General features: G+C 39.5%; 1 protein-coding gene across 2 annotated transcripts in view; it reads right to left on the reverse strand.

Moving 5' to 3' along the window:
* Positions 1-479: 479 nt before the first annotated feature.
* The window catches only part of PAX5 (paired box 5), a 238,193-nt gene continuing 224,780 nt past the window's right edge, over positions 480-13,892 (reverse strand). For both annotated transcript variants that reach the window (XM_088658491.1, XM_088658492.1), the window contains exon 10: positions 480-12,074. In XM_088658491.1, coding sequence (XP_088514617.1) covers positions 11,998-12,074 — 77 coding nt within the window. In that variant the 3' untranslated portion in view covers positions 480-11,997. The remainder of the gene's footprint in view (positions 12,075-13,892) is intronic.

Consider the following 13,892-nt stretch of genomic DNA (forward strand, 5'->3'; position numbering starts at 1 on the left):
CATGGAACAACCCCACTGAAGAAGATAACAGTGGTTACACAGACCTTGATGCTGTTATGAAGTTTTGGAGTTCAAGCTCCACAAATATAGGTCCACCATTGAGAACAGACTGCGGTTGGTGGGACAGCGCCCCATTAGCCCTAATGGACCAGCCATCATTGTTAGGAAGTGGAATTCAGCCACCAAACCAAAGTGCAAGTTGCTATTGAAAGTATATAGCAAATGAGTGGTGTTGGCAGTGGCTGGCAATCTTACCTTAATGGAAACACAACAAGACATCAGTGTTCCAATCACTGCTGACTTCACCAGAGACTCTTCTCCAGGGAGGGGGAATTAAATACATATATATTTACTTGAAGGGTACATTTGCCCTGAGAGATTATTTAGAATCCAGTGGTTCAGCTAATATCAAGAGTTTTTTTATTTCTTTGCTGTCAACCCATTTCACTCTTCTCGGGAAGAAAAGCACCATTATATCCTTTGAACTTAAAAAAATTATTTTTATTTTTGGAACCAATAAAATTATGGTAAATATTTACAAATAATTATCTCACATAAAGGTTACATAAAATCAAAATGTCCACAAGTAACAGTCACTCTCATGAAAAGACACACAGATATTGAAACTACGCCAATCTTATTGCATGTTTCTTCAACTAATCTAAAATAAAATGTTTGCAGTCAACCATTTAACTTAGAATAAAAATCACAGTCCAGTATTGACAGGAAAATTGAGAACCAAAGCAAAAAGAAATCAACTTATTCCCCAAACACCCCTCCCTTTGACCCACACCTTAAACACCCACCCAGCTATAAAAAAAATATCAAACAAAAACATCCCAAAACAAAATTAAACAAAACAAAGTGTTTGACATCTTTGGCAAATTGGCACTGCTGTCATTACATTCAAATATTATTACACACAAAAGCAACACACAACACTAAGAAAAAAACACCAAGATTTCAAGTCAGTTCTTTTCCTACTAGAAAAAAAGAATACAAAACATACACATTTTAAGAAGCAATTTTATCTGTGTGGAGACAGTCATCTCCTACGTTCAAAGGCAATTCAATTGTATTTTTATGTTTTTTTATTTGTTTTGTCTATTTTGTTGGTTTTCAAAAGTAAGCTTCTAAACAGCCATCAGAGACTTTGGTGAATACAATCAACATTTATTTCTTTGATGCTGGAAACCCTTAATAAAGGGAGTTTGTCTTTGAAAGAAAATTAGCATTCACTCAGAAAGGAATCCATTTGCAATGTAAAATGTTTCTGTGTTTTTAAAGGCCACTAGAAAGTGACAGACCAGGACAGTGTCTTTTCCAATACAGGTCTGAGCAAAACAAAAGAAAGAAGAGGTTTGTTCATGCATTATGTTTTTTGCAGGATTCGTTCCAGGGGAGAATTAGATTTATCCTTTATTAGTTGCCAGCTGTTTACATTGGCCAGGATCCAAAGCACAGCACAACTACTGTAGTTCCATGCCCCCAAGAAGGCTTTGGGCTTGTGTTTCTCGGGGCTTGTGTTGCCTCCAGTGTTTTATGGCAAGTCACTTTTGAAATGAAGGGGACTTTCAAAAGCTAATTGTGATATGGCATAGGCATCTGCTGTTGAAAACAGAAAGGGTTTTAGCATCACATTGGACACAGCCGAGCACTCGGGGACCCCTTATGTATCTCTTTGGACTCCCACGTTACACTTAGGCTTTCCATGACCTCCCTCATAGAGTCTCCTTCAGAGGTGAATTACCTCTATGAATTGTTTGGAGATAGACTTAAAGCTACTTTGCAGCAGGACAATAATTACCTCCCAATACAAAAACAAGGAGTAATAAAAAGCGATGTGGATGCAAGTGCCCACCTAACTTAGGTTTGCCTTGCAAGGCAGGGTGAAAAAATCTCAAAGACTGACAGTGTAATTGCAGACCTCACAAACAAGCTGGGAAATCCAGGATTGTAATGGACTTTGGACCAATTCCAATAGGGATGTGTATGCATCCACACAAAGATGCAAACATTGGCCAACAAATGCTCTTTGTATTGTCTTGGCTGTTATATTGAAACATAGAGTACACAATGATATTGAAAGAGGAGCAATAGGTTGGATCCAGAGTTTTCTCGCACCGGTGGTGGCATCCACTGAACCAGGTTTCACTCAGGATGTTCTTGCCAGCGGAAGAGAGGAGAGGCATTTGTTTTTGGCCAATTTTCCCTTCCCCCTGCCGTTTCAATGTCATCTCTCATGCTGTTCCAGAGAGTCCTCCAACCTTCCAGAGTAGATCTGAGGGGACATAGGGGACTGCAGGGGAAGGGAGAACCAACAAAATCATATTCTGGAATTGCTTTTCCATTGGTGGGATTCCTCTGCTGAATCAGAAGCCTCCCATGGATGGAAGCAGCTTTTCTCTTCATCAGAAACCAAGTCTGGATGCTGTCCAGTATGTAAAGATGGTCACATGATCTGACAGCCAAGCTAGCTGATGAATACTGATGTTAGACTCTGCATCATAGACTTATGGAGTGCTACTTTTAATGTAAATAAGTATATATGAAACTTTTGATTGCGTCTACTGCTTCTATCCCTTGGTGTGTTGTTGTTGTTATTGTTATTTCTGTTGTCTGGTCTTTGACTGTAATAAAGATTAACTAGGCTATCCGGCATTAATGATATTTCTGGTACTGTGCCTTGCATGGTGTATTTTGTTTGGCATTGTCATGTTGACACCAGTCATAAAATGATAGCATGTAGGATGGAACCAGATTTTACACACACACACACACACACACACACACACACACACACACACACATTCTTCAGGTGTCTTCTGGTATATACAGTGTAGCAATTTAAAGTTGACCGATTACTCAGTAAGTTTAGCTTGTCACGTTCATAAATACAATAGTTGCAGCTTGAGCTGGGAAAAAATGTGTGGTTTCATTTATGAGCTTCCTCCCTGTTTCAATTCCAAGGAAAATTAAGATATGATGGAGTAAATATCAGACCATAAATGAGAAAATACATTGTCAAGCAGTTCCACAGATATGGTCTGTGGACCCCTTTATTCAGCGTTGTTAATTTTAGTGGAGATATTTTAAATACTTCCTGCTGGTTTGGGGTAGGCCCATACATCAGGGAAGCCCCATACATTCAGAGACCTTAGAAACATATAAAGTGACACAAGTCACTTTACTATTGAAAAACTAGAAATTTAATTTAATTTCCTTTGTCTAATGCCCCCATGCCCCAAAGCCAACTTTTGTTCAGAACATAAAGTCTAAAAATTTAAACCAATTTAATATTGAAAATTATATATAAAATACTGACAACAGAACACTCCAGAAGGAATTGAAAATTCAAATTCTAAAACTTCATAAAGTTTATCAAATTCAGTTTTCTACATACGAAATTTATTGAACTAGAAATCTGCCAATATTTTTTAATAAAGGAGTCCTATCCTGGCTAAAATCTTCTAGAGAAGCTGTAAAAATATGATCATATAAAGATACATTATATAAAGTATACATTTTTCTCTCTGAGAAAGAATATATTTAATGTAGCTCCACTGGAAAAAGCTTTGAGGTCGGGAAAGGGTATAGAAAGTTAAACCTCAAAAGAACTGGAGATGCTTCAGATAAGCATCCACTCTTTTTAGGGCTTATCAAAAGAGAGTCACACCTCCAGATCTTTTGAGAGTGACCAATCAATATTCAACAGATGTAAATGATTGCTTTCACTATGAAACCATGTACTTCCCAGTTAAAGCTGGAGGGACTCTCTGAGTAAGCAGTTTCAGGACTGGAGATATTTGCCACCAACTTTCCTTCCATAAACAATAGGACTCCTTTAATAATATTCTGGTTAAGCTTGGGACACTACTGTCCCTTGCAGAGTAAACACAGAAGGGCACTGAGTGTTAAGCCACCTGCAAAGTATCTCTAGAAGGAGAGAAATGTGTTCTCTCTTGCACCGTTAAGGCAGTGGATACAGGACTTCTACTTAAACCCCAAACATTTTCTGGATCTTTAGTTGATATATATTGACCTATCTTCACTAAAGTGAGTGTAGAATTGCTAGATAAAACAACAAAAGACCCTTGTAGCACCTCAAGAGCAAATAAATATATTGTGGGCATAAGCTTTTGTTGATTCTAGTCCGGGGGTCAGCAACCTTTTTCAGCCGTGGGCTGACCATGTGGGGGGCCGGACTATATTTTTTTGGGGGGGGGAATAATGAAAAAATTCCTATGCCCCACAAATAACCCAGAGGTTATGCTGATTCCTGGACCGTCCGCTGGCCGGATTGAGAAGGCGATTGGGCCGCATCTGGCCCATAGGCCTTAGGTTGCCTACCCCTGTACTAGTCCACGAAAGTTTGTGCTTTAATAAATTAGCTAGTTTGTAAAGTAGCACAAGACTGTTGTTTTTGCTAACAGCTAACACAGCTACCCTTTTGGATGAAAAAGTTCCTAGGGCCGTTTCAGCAGTCGAAAAGAAGGTAATTAAAGCATTACTTTTGCAGCATGGAAACGGCTTCAGCATTGTCTAGTTCACAGGTGAACACTATGATCCATAGGGCATGATACAGTCCACCGCCATCACATTTTACATAGCTCACACAAGGTGACAGCACCCTCCGCCAACTGCGAAGCCATCCCTCCTTTTCCCCCCTTTCAGTGCCCAGTGCCAGAAGTGAGGACAGTGATTAGACCACCTTTTCATGATGGCGTTTATATTAGAGAGGAGAGTGCCTTTCCTCCTTCACACCCAGCAAAAAGCAACCTTCAAGGCATTCTGAGTTGTGAACTGGCCACCTTGGTATCAGCAGCACTGGATGCAACCATTTTAGCCCCTGCTGTCCCACAGTATTTCATACATAATAGAACTGCGGGGGAGCAAACCATGCTGAGGCAGCTTTCAAACTGGAAAGGTAAAGCTTGAATTGGATCTCAAGAGTATCTGTTGACCTGATAGTTAGCAACTGATAATATTTCCCCCTCAATAAACTTGATTCTATTGACAGGATAATAGACTGTTGTGGGCTGGCCCACACACTTGTTTACTTGGGAATCTTGTGTACATGGTTGGGGCAATGAATGTATGCCTCAACCACAAATGATCATATTATGATGTGGGCATACATGTATGTAGGTGTGCCAACTTGAATAAAGTATTGTGGGGTGCCAGGTAAGCCCGGTCCCATATAATTGATCACTTGACACAGTGCGCGCACACACACACCATTTGAATGGGAATGCCCATCAACATTGTGGGGGCCCAGCCTCCTCAAATATTTTATTGTGGGGGCTGAAGTCCCCATGGCCCCTAGGAGTTGGCTCCTATGCATGCTTGTACATCTGCTCCCTGCAAGTCTTTCAAAAACCGAAAAAGGTTAGATCCTAGGAATCTGTCAAAGATATATGCAAATGTGCACTTGCTTGACCTCAGCACATGTTATGTCAGCAAATGAATGCTTATTTGTTGTCCTACTATGTTTATGGGGTTGCAAGAGAGGGAAAGGGTTGAACGAGCTGTAAATGTGGTGGTTCATCTGTCCTCATTGTGTTATCTTACATTGCTGATTTTATCATATATTAATAAATATGATTGTCTAAACTGGCTGTGAGGAAACATTATAAATTGAATGTTGCATGGACATGATGACAAGTTATTATATATATATATATCAGTATCATTGAAATGTGTGTTGTGGGGATATAATGAATAATTGTTTTTTCAGATGTTCATAAAGCCCAGTGGACATTGTAGACTTAGAATTAAGGATTGAGATGTATTTTCTTTCTCCCAAGTACATGTATATCAATGGTAACCTTAAAAATTGCAGTATACAATACATCTCTGAATGGGAACAGAGCTGCAGGCTGCTCTTGCTGAATATTCCATCCAGCATGTTCACCCTGCTTTTCTCATAAGCTCTGCTCCCGTACTCCAACTGTACATGTGAGGGACTAGAACCTAGTCAATAGGTGATAGCAGAACCAGTACAATGGTACCTCTGGTTAAGAACTTAATTCATTCCGGAGGTCTGTTCTTAATCTGAAACTGTTCTTAACCTGAAGCACCACTTTAGCTAATGGGGCCTCCTGCTGCTGCCGTGCTGCTGGAGCATGATTTCTGCTCTCATCCTGAAGCAAAGTTCTTAACCTGAGGTACTATTTCTGGGTTAGTGGAGTTTGTAACCTGAAGCGTTTGTAATCTGAAGCGTTTGTAACCCGAGGTACCACTGTAGTGTGGATTTTTCAAAGGCTGCATACATAAAGATCTTCCTGATCTACCGCAAGCTGTTGAAAAGCTCCTAGTTGTGTTGGGGCACCATGCCAAATCAGATAATGCTTGAATGCTCCTTATCCTGCTTTTCCCCATCAACGTGCCTAGTATGTATGCAACATCAAATACTCAGCAAGTAAAAAGCATTTTAACATTACGACACAGAATAAGTGAGGGTGTTTTTGGCTGCCTGCACCTAGGAAGAATAAAAGCTTACTTCAGCTGACCCTTAGAAGCCACACATTTGTGGTAGAGGAAGAAAAGGTTCTTGGTTTGCTATCATGAAGAGTGGCTGCCTTTGTGAGTTATGGACACCTTAACCATTTGCTTTGGCATTAAAAAGCAGATGTGAGAGCCTGTTGTAAGAACATTGCCTTCAATCCATAGTTTCAAAGTAACCAATTTGGGCTAGAAATTGGTTAAAGCACCCCCCTTTTTTTGTTCTGGCACTTTCTCTGGGAACACCTGCTCTTCAAAGTTGAATCAGAGGTTTAAATTGCCATATGCTCAGATTCTGCTTTAAAGAGCAGGTTTTTTTGCAGGGAAAGCTCTTTGGGGGGGGGGAGGCAACTCAGTCACACAGCATTAAAGTGCAGACTAAGAGCAGGGCAAATGGAAAGTGTGGAAAAGATCTAATGGAAGGGTTTTATTAGTGTGAAGCCAGCAGATCTAGGCCATTCCACCCCATGTTAAAATTCCTGTCACTCCTGTAAATACCAGTGTTATTTTTCACACTTGCAGACTATACATTGTGTGTGTCTGCTGAGAATGCCATGCAAAATCAAATCTACCTACACACAGAAGACTGGCAGTTTTTTATTTCAATAAGACCAAAGGTGCAGGTGGGAAGCAGGAGTTTGTAGCAATCTGAGCCTTGCTTTGACCCCTCTGTACATAGTTGAAGGGCACCCACAATCCTCCAAAATTGTGGCCACAGCCTACCTGGAATTTCTGTAAGTCTCACAATGCAATCCTCTATATGCCTACTCAGAAGCATAGGTGCTGGCTCCCTGGGGCCGTGGGTGCCTGAGCACCCACAAAATTCCACATGAAGGGGGTGGGCACCCACAAATTTTGACGCCAGGGCCAAGCATGCTGCATGGCACCCATGGCCCTGGGCACCCACAGTAGGGAGCAAGCCCCGGCGCTGATGCTCAGAAGTAGATCTCATTAGGTTCAATGGCCCTTGCTCCCTGGGAAGTGGGTGGATTGCAGTCTCATTCATACAGAAGGTCCCAATGAACTATGTCTAGAAAAACAATTTCTTAAAGCTTCATGCAGCATACATAATATAAAGATAAACCAAATTTTGTATAACTCCTCTGGCCATACAGTTTGAATTGTTTGGTTTAACTAGAAATAAAGAGTAGTTGGCTAAAGTTCTTCATGTGCTAAAATTTCAGATTACCTGTTCATACTCCCCCTCCCCTCCATTTTATCTTTTTCTTTTTTAACCACGGGCTAAGAGAACTTTTAAAGTTTATATACTGACTGCCCAATTCAATTGAACTGTGTTTTGTTCCTGATTTTACCCCCAGGTAAAAAAATACTATAATTTTTCACAAATAAAGGCTTACAATGGTGCCAGCAAAGATGAAGTATGGGGAAACATGGACTTTTAAAATAGCACCCAGTTGGTTCTGGTAGTAAAAGCTAACATTTGATGTACCACTTCTTAATTTTTTGAAATATTCTTAGAAATCGGGGGAAATAATTTCCCCTTCAGTTACAGATGAACCTCTTATTTTCAACCCTCTCCTTGCTTTCATACAAATAAATTGAAAGTTAGGCCAAAATGTGTTTCTCTTGAGCTATGAAACTGAATGGTCACACATAGGATTGTAAATCAATTTTCATTCCAGCTAGCAATGAGCATACTGAATCAAACAAACATCTAGTAATTGCCATGCAGGCTTTTGATACTGAAAATGTCACTAATATTATGCAGTCAGACTTTTATTAAAATGTGTGTGCTTTTTATACTAAGGCCTCTTTAATTTTGTTACTGTAAATGTTCTTGAATCCCTTTCATATATGATAGTTCTAAAATAGGGACCAATAGCAATCTATTATGGAAATGAGGAATTGGACAATGGAAGTTTTATACATGCATCTTATTAGCAAATAGAATATGGGAAATGCATGAGATATGGCTTTTGTTGGCATGTCTACCTCTGGAACATATCCCAGAGGTCCTCTTTGGGAGTAGAAGGCATTACACAAAATCTCATCCATCTCACAGTTCTGCACCGTTCTTGTGAACTCCTGGAGGGCTTGAAGTAATCTACTGGTTATCTGTGTACTGTATATTTAGTTTGTATTACCAAGTAGCATTTTTTACATCAAAATGTTGAAATAAGAAATTCTGATATGATCAACAGAAAATGCAGTTTTTCTTCAATAGCTTATTTGAAGAGAAAGATGCAAAGGGGAGTTGCAATTTTACAGGCTAAGGGACAAATCAAAGTTTCAGTGGAGAAACAGTTCTGCCAAACATGTAAAGAGCAGTAGTGGGAGGGTCTGATTTGAAGAAGAGAACAGCAGGTGTGTGAGGGGGGTGCTTAATCGTTCATCCATTATCTCTCTACTGCACTTCTCTCCAATAGTAATATTTCTCACAGCCACAGCTAACACACACCCGGGAACTTTGACTGGGGAAAGGTGGCAGAAGGAGGGCAAATCAGGAAAGACCTGGTGGATGTGGGAAGGGCTAAGAACTTAACTCCCTGTGAAGTTCTCCTCCCGACACATTTTAGATAGTCAGCAAGGCCCCAGGATCCCAGTCAGACATCACATGACTAAGAGCTGCTGTTCTTGAAAGTGATGGATTGCCTGAGAAGCCATGCAAAAAGCATGTGGTGTTGAACATTTCTTACAGGTCTACTCAAACAGAAGGAGATCATTGTATTAAATAGGGCTTTCTCCCAGGGAAGTGGATATAAGATTGCCTAAGTAATGCAAAAACAAAACAAAGAAATTGAAATATTTGTACAGAAACGACACACATGTCAGGCAACCACATGAAACATTCACTAACACCATTCAACTTTTATTCCACTGGCTTCTGTGAAAAAGGAGCCATTTCTTCCCCTGTAATTTTCCTTTCTTTAGACAGACCATCACTGGGTCATAATATATATATATATATATTTAAGAGGAATAAAATGACTGTTTTTTGAGTTAAGGGAATTTTATGCCACCACAATTGATTGATGCCCATCTTTTCCACCATTTGTAAACTTCATTCTGTATGGATTGGGATGCATGGAACATTAAATAAAATGTCAAAGAACTATTAGTTCCTTTGGGGGGCAGTTTTGAAGATGAGAATCTACACACTCCATGGTGTAAATGCATTTCTAGTGAAATTATTGCAGCTTCAGATGATTTTATTTTTTCACTGCATGTTGTGTTGTTTTCTGAGGTGCCTTGAGAAATGTGAGCAATTTAGGTATCCCCTGATGACATGACTTCTGTCACAGCCTACTCTTAGAAATCAGAATGCTGTAAACCTCATTCACGTGTGTAACTGAAGTCTGAAAGGGAGTCTGGTTGACAGTAAGAGGAGTAGAATGCTAAGAGAGGGAAGGAGTGCCAGTTGGAAATTAGTGGATTAGAGGAAGATGAGATGGACAATGAGAGGAAGGGTACAATGAAATACATTTATGAGAGATAGGATAGTTGTAGAGACTCTAGAGCAGACATGCTTAGGCAGGACGTTAGAATTACAACAACTGTGTAGATGTTACTTGCCTGCACTGGTGGGTGTGTGCCTCAATTAAATAAAAGTTCATGCTTCAGAACTTGAATGGATGAATTCTGGTCTGGGTGGATTCTAACATAAACTATGCCTCTTGCCCGCTGCCTATCGTGACATGGGTGATGACTTGCATTGGGGTGTTGTTTCAGGGGTTTTGTTGGGAGAGGGGTTGTTGTTGATATTAATTTTTTGTATCTTTATTTTAATATATTTTTAGAGTTATGTGGAAAATGTTCAGTTTGGTTGTTTACTTTTTGATGAGTTTTATTTATTGTTTATGACTACTTTTGTTATGTTTGTAATTGTGCACTTTTTCATGTAAGCCGCCTTGAGCATGGTTTTAACTATGGAAAGGTGGCATACAAATAAAATGATTAATTAGTTAATGTAAAAGGGACTCCAGTAGAGGTCTGTAACCTCCATGAGTTCTAGTTATCTTAAGATGTTTACACACAGGAGGAAATTTGATTTATTGTGCATTTACAGCCGAACCTATGAAATTTGCTGTTTCCGAAACAATATGTAACCCAAAACATAGCTATTCTTAGAAATTTGCACTAATCTGAAATTTGTGGTGTAGGTCTTCAATCAATGTTTACAAAAGTGCATTTTAGAGGGACGTGTGAATAAAAATGAATCTATGTGAAAATAATGTACAATGCATTGTATTACAGAAAATTGCTTGCAAACTGTGTATTAGTCAAAACTGCATATAAAAATATGAAATTCACAGTAAAATAATGAATTTTCACAAGTTTTTTTTTGAAGAAAAAAATTGCTGCAAAATGTGGAGGACTAAATTTAATATTGGAGTAATTAAGAAAACCCAAACTGACAGATCCTTCCATTCCAACTCAACACATAGACATTTAGGTCAGGGAACGGAGCAAACATGGACCACTGCCCCTTTATTAATGTGAAGGGAAGTTTAGTGTGGCTTTCATAGTGGCCCCCAATTACCACTGTTTAAGCAGTTTGGGAAAACTACCACCTTAAATTTCTGCAATTGCAATAAACATAAGGCTTTCGTTATATGGAATCTCTTCTGTAACATTTAAAGCTACAGCCAATGTGTGTGTAACTTTGCTAATAGTAACTGTAAATAAGCATAAATTAATATTCAGCTGTTAAAATGTCACTAATTGCCCATGTCTGTCATTTGCTCACATGTTCAATGCCAACATATGGTGCATATATGCCCACATGACCATCAGATTTGAATTATGTATCAAGAAAGAACAACAGCCCCAGAAATAGCCACAATGAATGTTAACCTGGTTCAAAGTTGGTTTAAAGCTTACTGAATTCTTGGAGTCAGTGCACCAGTATCAAAACACATTTTTCCACTGTATTTTAAACTCCTCATTTGTCCCTTGTTGCTGTTTATGCTATACCATTCCATAGTAACACAAAGAAGCAAGTTATTTACATTGATGCTTTGTCATTTGAGAAGATCATTTCCCCCCCCTTAATGCCCCCTCCCTAAAATAAACTTCAACCCTTAAAGTCCATGTTGAATCACACATCCTGTTACAATGCACATTAAAGAGAGCCATTCAATGGAGGACTGCTCAACATTTAGAACTGCTTCGGTTCCCCTGACATGGTCAGGAGAACCAGAGAACCAGCTAGTTAGTCCAGAAGCAAGAAGACTGTGCGTATCACATGGCTACTGCATCTTGCAAACCACAGGGAATGTCAGCAAAACTCATTCTTTGTTTGCTCTGTTTTTTATGGGAGATTCAGTTAAGGTCACTAGAATTTCAATGATTAAAAACAGTAATAAGCAGTTCACCTAGCTGAAAGAATAACATTGCAATCGTTGCATGGGTTCACGTGGGGTATTTTCTCTTATCCATCCTTGTAGTCTGATTTCTGCAGTTACATCCTAGGTGGTTCCAGTTGTGTCATCCGGCATAATGTGTTTAATAAGTGCATCTTGGTTCCATGTGTCAGTGGCGATCATAAGCAGCAGCGGCTGCTGGAGGTGCTGCTCCTCGGGCTGCAGCGCTGTAATAGTAAGGAGAGCCTAGAAGAGAAGAGATGCCATTGTGTAAATCACAAATCTTCAGAGGTATTACTCATCACCAAGCAAATGAAGGAGTTAGAGAAAGAGTAACAAAACCATCCTCCTCAGTGTCCTGTTCAGCACCTAACATATTGCTTAGCCCATGTTTCTCCAATCAGAATGTAAACACAAGGTGCTAGAAAAACCTACAGGATAAATAATACAGACAACTGTAGCATATACCCAGGTGACTAAAGTTGCACATCAGTAATCCACACTTGTTCCTAGAGCAGCTTGCATACCTACTCAGAGTGGGTGGATTGATTTAAATTAGTGATGGGCCAACTATCCCTGTTACCAAGGCTGTGTCCAGGCACACCCAATGTTTTTTAAAAAGGGAGGAAGAAGGAAGCAGAGAGCAGGAAGGGGGGGGGAATGCTGGAATGGATCTTCAGCCTCTGCCTGCTGCAGATCCATTCCAGTCTTTTTCTTCTGCCTGCTTCTGGCTCTGTCATTGTCTGAGCTACTTTCACTACCTTTTGCTCACACCCAGTAAGTGCTGTCTTATTCACTAGAAGAAACAATCTGTTTTGGTCGACTTGGGTTAGCTCATTATATGATTAAAGAAAAAGACCATGAAAATTGACAGTATATTTGTATATGCCTAGTTATCACTACAGCAAATAAATAAATTGTATTTTTAATCTCATTTTAAGTTAGTATTTTTAAAGTAATGTTTAGATGTCAATTTGGGGAAAAAAAGTTTTAGTTTATTTAGTTTGATTGAGGAATAAAAAATGAGATACAATGCTGCTAGCATTTCATGAGGCTTTTTGGTCAAATGGGCTCCTGGCCAGTTCCCTCAGGTTGTGCCTTTTTGTTTGGGCATTGCCTTCTGTCTGTGACTGCATTTCAGGTTACACTGAGAAGCTCTAAGGTAGACCATTGGGCTTAGGGGACAGCAGATTCAGCTTAACAGCTGCCCCATCCCTAGTTTGTGCCTGCTTTTTGTGATGAAGCCTACATCAGCAGGCCTTGGTTATTTATTTGTTTTTGAGTAAGAGTCCACCCCTTACAGAGTTTCAGTTTTGGATTGTGTTCAGCATGGTGCAGCAGGAAAATGAGCAAAGCATATGTGATTGCCTCACCAGGAGCTCACACATTCCTTTTAAACCCTGGTTTTGCCTTGCATGATCAAACAGCAAACAAAGTTTCAATAGCCTGGTACAGATTCATAAGATCAAGGTAACAGTGAATCATACAGAAATACCCTGAAGAACAAAAACAAGTAAACAGCACAAGAATGCAAACTAAAAGAGGGTACCTTTACTTAGGAAGTACTTGATAAGAAGCCTGCCCCGATACACCAGCTTTCCAAATGCAATGAGATTTTTGCATGAAAGTGAATTCAAAATACACCATCCTGGGAGGCCTACATCCCATGCTTTTTTTCTTAACAATAAATTATCCATAAGAAGCAGACAATAAACATGGGAGTTAGATCTGGCAGCTTAATAAATCTCTCACAACAGAAGTGAAAGATGTTCTAGAGAGCATGATAATAGTGTGTGAATGTGTGTTCCAAAATGACTCAAACTTTCTCAAAAGCCTGTTTTCAAATAAAAACATATACATCTTCTCCATACTGTAAAAGCAATGAAATTGCTAACCAGCAAACCTTCCCTGTTGTAGAGGACTCTACTGACAGTTTTAAAGGAGGAGAAACAGGGAGAAATCAATACTATAGTGACAGACATCATGGAGAAGTCACAAAGTTCAAGACATGTGCAAGGGACCAATATTTCAAACAGATGAGCTTGTGAAAGGAGACTAGAGGCA

The sequence above is a fragment of the Zootoca vivipara genome, chromosome 15, assembly GCF_965207765.1.
Source record: "Zootoca vivipara chromosome 15, rZooViv2.hap1.1, whole genome shotgun sequence".
NCBI classification, from domain to species: Eukaryota; Metazoa; Chordata; class Lepidosauria; order Squamata; family Lacertidae; genus Zootoca; species Zootoca vivipara.